This window comes from Carassius auratus, chromosome 15 (assembly GCF_003368295.1).
Source record: "Carassius auratus strain Wakin chromosome 15, ASM336829v1, whole genome shotgun sequence".
Taxonomy (NCBI): domain Eukaryota; kingdom Metazoa; phylum Chordata; class Actinopteri; order Cypriniformes; family Cyprinidae; genus Carassius; species Carassius auratus.
Genome location: NC_039257.1, coordinates 7,050,741 through 7,056,740, shown reverse-complemented (window position 1 = coordinate 7,056,740; position 6,000 = coordinate 7,050,741). Strand labels below are relative to the sequence as shown.

Genomic DNA, 6,000 nt, shown 5'->3' with positions numbered 1-6,000 from the left:
CCCATTAAAAATTCATTAAGACAATGTGTAACAATATGTAATTCTATAATCTAAAAATAGATTACACTTTGGTATGCATTTAGCAATATTTACCTTGCAAGATGTCAACGTTAACAATTTCTTTGCAAAAATAGAAAGGCACTAACATCAGACCAAAATATAAGAGACAAATAACAATTGTGTGATAATACTAACGTTAACTCAACTGTAATCAATCCGACTGGCTAAACGCAATGCACGCATTCAGAGCGCGTGATCACAGTGACGCCCAGATCCACAAAACTGAGCCTCCCACCTCTGTAATAAACACAGAGATGTTAATCCCCTCAGAATTGGTACATGAAAATCGGAGACGTCAGGTGGTAAGAATCGAAACTCAAACGTAGTTTAGAAAACTAGTGCCAAAGAGTTTGTGCAGGATAAATAATGCTTTTATTTTGCTACCTGTTAGGCTATAGAAAGGATATAGGATATAGAAAGCACAGGAGAGGGTGAAAGGCCCTTCAGATTTGGGTGATTTTCTTTCCAGACTGCCAAAGCTAAACGAAGAAGACAATATATTATACCTGACAGAAATAGCCAACAGTGGGCTGAGAGTGTTTTGAGACCCCACTTCTGTTTATAGCACGAAAAACCGGAGCGGGAATAAACAAACAGCAGACCCATAAATCACACACGACAGCGGGATTTGACGCATCTGTAGGCGGACAACAAGCCGTATTGATTTGGACTGTACCAGCAAACTAAATAACAGTGCCAAAGAGTCAACATAATAGGCAGAATTTCATTAGCTGTATCATTTGCTGTCACCCTCCCTGTTCTCTAAAGCAATTTCTTTGAGCTGATTGGTGATATCGGGATGTCTATGTATGTGGAGGGAATACTGAGAGAGAGACTGTCATTAGAACGCTATTTAAGAACAGCGCGCTCCTCGGAGTTTAATCGCTACTATATCTACACGGAATCGTCTTGTTAGCCGTCTTCGAACTTATTGTTTTGGGCAAAACAAGACGACGCAATTTCCATCATATCAGCCAAATCATGCGTTTCAGTTTGCTTATAGATCAAGACGTGTTGCATAGTAATCATGCGGTTGCCATGGAGACCCCTGTTCCTCTGCGCCTCATCCTGGGTAATTAGTGTATGATAACACCTTGATACACTAAATCTCGGTGCGGAAAATTAAATCTACAGAATTAAGCGTATGTAAATGTCGTATTACAAACAATTAGAGAAGTTAACAAAAGAACGAGCCCGATTTAGCCTGCTGCTTTAACTTTGGAGTCATTCTACGAATGTACAGACTCCAAGTGATGTTTTTACAGACACACAATGCGTTTCATTCAATTCAGTCACGTGTATTGCAGAGTGGTGTTGAAGTAAATCATCAGTACAGGTGCTTCTCATGCATACTTGTTTACATTAGAGCGCACACAGGTCTTTCAAGGAGCATATAGTGGTGTTGTGCAGTTTGACCATTTGATGGGAAAAGTATATTTAAAATATATCCCATGTTCTGAAAAATTTGTAATTTATAATTGTTCACAATATTTAGAAGTGCCCACAACAACAATATCGTGCATATTCATTACCGTGATATATCGCATTACCGAATTCCGGCACAAGTCTACAAGCAAATCAATATCAAACATTCCCCTGAGTTATGTCGTGCTAGATATTGTAGACCTATCTGTCATTTAATATCACTAGATTTCTTTGTCAGGAATCATTCTGTCACGGTTGGCCTTTGTTTATAGCATGCACTTTATAAAAGGATCCAGTACATTTCTAGAAGAACAAGGCAACCGTATAGTTAGCCTTTATATATATTATGAAGTTATGAAAAACGTGGGAAGTTTTCCAGTAGGCCAATTATTAAAGCTCTGTTGCCCCCTCTTGTGTCCAGTTCATGGTGTGTATTCGAACCATTGTCCAAGTTCTAGTTCATGTGGAAGAATAACAGGGATGAGAATCTGGAACAATTCCAGTTCCTTAAGATTCTATTAATGAATTGTTTAGCACTTTTAAATAATATAAAGGAAAAAGAAGTGTTCCTTTGTTAGATGATGAGAGAATTTTAATTATAGAACTTTTACTCCCACTAGTAACTTAAAGTAAATACTGTAGCATACTACTTTACCATACTATAGTAAAGTGTAATATACTGTATATATTATAGTATTTACAACACTTTTTAATGAATGCTACAGCATACTGTACTATTTACAACTGATAAACTGTAATAAATACTGTAGTATACTTTAGTTTTTACTACAGTAAACTGAAGTGTATTGTAGAATACTATAAAATATAAACTTAGTACATTATTAGGTAAAGTAATTTGTTTAAATAACTATAGTTGTTATATTACAACAAATTAATTAATGTTCTTTACTATAGAATTGTTCAGAAACACTATAGTATTAACTATGAATTACTATTGTATTTTTTCATGTCGTTTGTCTTTTTGCAGCATTTTAAATCTGTCAAAACACAACAAACGACGAGGTAACCTAAATGTATGTCATTATAAAATTTGACTGACAGACCTCATAATGTGTGTCTAAAGATAAAAGTTGTTGTGTTAACAACTAGTCAGTAACAACGCTAAAATTATTATCATTAGTGAGTTATAATCTGTATGTTTGATTCATTAAAAAGACCAGACTCATTAGAGTCGTTTGTTCACTGTTGATTCAGTGGTAATATTGTGGCGCCAGTCTCACAACAATGCCGTATGTCCTAATTCCGTAAATAAGAATTCAGAATCATTAGATAGATGGACATTCAAGAATAATTAAATATATTCGAGATTTGACATGGAAATTAAGGCCTAGTAGACTACCCCAAGTTGGCTTTGTTAGTATTTGATCAAATGTGAGCTGTTCTTTAAAATGGCACATTAAAAAAAAAAAATATTAATATTTTTGGAGTATGTTTTACAAGAAAACAGTTTTTTTATTTATTGTTACTTGACATTTCCTTGCAATTATTTGTGAAATTTACTAGGAATTTCTGAGTGTGTTCTAAAATTGTTTCAAAAATTTATTTTTTCCAATTTATATATATTGTGTCAGTCAATTTCATTTAATGAAAATCCTGACTGTTCTGGCACATGCTGAACATATTTCTCAAATTCCCATCTTGTAACCATTCTCTAAAATTAAATATATACAATATATAACACATATACACATACAATGTCTGTTGTATTTATCTCATCTAGATGCAGATTTCAACCCTTGCACTCATGTGCTTTATCTAATCAGTCAGCTTTTAAGATAGTGAAACTTTGCCACATTGCCTTGTTAGTGTACACAGCTGCAGCAGCGGGACCGTCCCTGCCCCTTCTCTGGCCTCACTGCAGATCAGGTTTAAGGAGATCATGGAGGTTTCAAGTCCCAGGACTGAAGCTTCAGCAATTGACCCTAGTTCCAAGCTTTTCTGCTGCAGATCTGTGAGGCGTTGCATCCCTCTGGTATATAGACAGGAGCTCTACCACATCCTGTGCCTGACTGGACCCATGGTAATTTTTCTCTCACTTACACTCATGTATGAATGTAAAATATTAATCTATTCATATTAACATAAAGGAAACCTTGGAAGTTTTAAATCAGTTTCACCTCATGTGGCAAAGAATGAATCTGCAAGACAGAAAAGCAAAGAAATGTCATTATTTCCTCCACATACTGTAACCCAGTGCTCTCATATACTTGTCATCCACTGAGAATTCTCAGGTTGTCATTCCAGGTTGCATCGCACATTCTGAATCATCTTCTGCCATTTGTCATAACAATATTTTGCGGTCGCCTGGGAAACAGTGTGCTGGCTGGTTATGGAATGGCCTCAGCTGTGAGTTTATGTTTTGCTCTGCTTATTGTTTCTCTGGAATGTTACGTACTTGTCTGTGGTAAAACAGAAAAATGTATATGAAGTGCAAACGTTGGCACAGCACTGTAAAAGTTCAGCCGTGTCACACGCTTTTGGTTTTAAAGCTTGTGTATTGAAGTAGTTCGGAGCATGGCTGAGAGGAAGCTGATGCTTGTTATTCTGATTCATCAGACGATTAACATAACTGCAGCTACAGGTGGAGGTCTTGCACTGGCGGCTGACACCCTTATCTCTCAGGTACGAAAATATGTATGGATATGCAGTGGTGTCCAACAGGATGAGACCAGACCAGAGAGCTGGGATGTAAACCTATATTGAATTAGGCGGAAAAAAGCAAAATTGGACCTCCTGGATCTTCTGCAATGAAACATGAAATACATAACATTCTGCTAAAATTCTAAATTTGGTACCATATGATACATTCAGGAATACAGAAGAAATATTTGAATTCTGATCTAATGTTCTTGTCAGACCTTCGGTGGGAAGAATCTGCGCCGGGTTGGCATCATCTTGCAGAGGAGTGTCCTGATCCTCCTAATCTTCTGTTTGCCCTGTTGGGGTGTACTCATCAACACCCAGCCCCTTCTCCTGCTGCTGGGTCAAGATCCAGAGGTGGCCAGGTGATTCACTGCAAAAATAAATGATATTATTAAAATAAATTAAATGATTGAATTAATTCATTAGACTATCTTATTATATATAATATTTTACATTTATACATTTTTTGTTCATATTAAAAAGATATTAAAGGGGGGGTGAAATGCTATTTCATGCATACTGAGTTTTTTACACTGTTAAAGAGTTGGATTCCCATGCTAAACATGGACAAAGCTTCAAAAATTAAGTTGTACGTTTGAAGGAGTATTTCTGTTCCAAAAATACTCCTTCCGGTTTGTCACAAGTTTCGGAAAGTTTTTTTCGAGTATGGCTCTGTGTGACATTAGATGGAGCGGAATTTCCTTATATGGGTGCTAATGGCGCGTCTGCCGGAAGAGCGCGCGCTCCCTTATAGCAGAGCAGAGAGAGGCTGTGCACAGACAATCACTGATCAGAGCGAGAGCGTCGCGAAATGTCACAAAAGGAATGTGTTTTTGGTTGCCAGGGCAAGACAACCCTGCACAGATTACCAAAAGAGAAACGGCATTAAGGGACCAGTGGATGGAGTTTATTTTTACAGAGCATCAACAGAGTTGTGCAAGTGTTTGTGTTTTTTCCCCTGCATTTCGAAGATGCTTGTTTTACAAACAAGGCCCAGGTTGACGCTGGATTTGCACATCGTTTATTTCTTAAGGATAATGCAATCCCAACGAAAAAGGGTCACGATCGTGTGTTGGAACCGCATGCGGTGAGTAAAACTGCTTCAAATATCTCTGTGTTGTTAACTTAGCTATCAGCGCGTAAGCACATCAAGTAAACAACATGCGATGTTGTTATCAAACTGCACTTTCCACATGTACAGCTTAAAAAAAAAAAAAAAAAGACGACAAAGTAGAACTTAGTCATTTTCCAAAACCGCTAAGCTAATATATACAGTTTCAGTACATACCACAGAGAAGCCTTTGCTGATGCTGCTCTTGTTAAATTTCAGCCTCTGGATCTGTGTCACAGCTTCCACATGCTCTCAACTCAAAAGTCTACTGGCGCTCATGATTCTTTAGCTCCGCCCACACGTCACGCCTCCAGCGGCTCGTGTTTTTCCGGGAAAAATCGGTACAGACTATCTTTCTCTTATGAATATAATAAAACTAAAGACTTTTTGGAGTTATGAAGGATGCAGTACTACTCTATAGGTACTCAAGATTAACAGGATATTGAGTGAAAACGAGCATTTCACCCCCCCCCCCCCCCTTTAAATATATTTCATTTTATTTGTCTTACCCAATAAGAATTGTTTTTTTGTTTTTTGTTTTTTAAAGGAAACTTTTAATGAACATGCTCTGAGTATTTCCTCTCAGGCCATCCAAGATGTAGATGAGTTTCTTACTTCATCTGAACAGATTTGGAGAAATTTAGCATTGCATTATTCCCCAATGGATCCTCTGCAGTGAATGGGTGCCGTCATGATGAGAGCCAAACTGTTGACAAAAACATCACAATAGTCCACAAGTA

General features: G+C 37.3%; 1 protein-coding gene across 3 annotated transcripts in view; it reads left to right on the top strand.

Moving 5' to 3' along the window:
- Nucleotides 1-327: 327 nt before the first annotated feature.
- Nucleotides 328-6,000, top strand: part of LOC113114891 (multidrug and toxin extrusion protein 1-like) — a 16,656-nt gene continuing 10,983 nt past the window's right edge. For 2 of the 3 annotated variants that reach the window (XM_026281967.1, XM_026281966.1), the window contains exons 1-5: nt 328-362; nt 3,313-3,526; nt 3,751-3,852; nt 4,063-4,128; nt 4,363-4,511. In XM_026281967.1, the coding sequence (XP_026137752.1) occupies nt 340-362; nt 3,313-3,526; nt 3,751-3,852; nt 4,063-4,128; nt 4,363-4,511 (554 nt within the window). In that variant the 5' untranslated portion in view covers nt 328-339. Of the gene's footprint in view, nt 363-3,312; nt 3,527-3,737; nt 3,853-4,062; nt 4,129-4,362; nt 4,512-6,000 lie in introns of those variants that run through there. The other variant, XM_026281968.1, reaches the window with a different exon arrangement.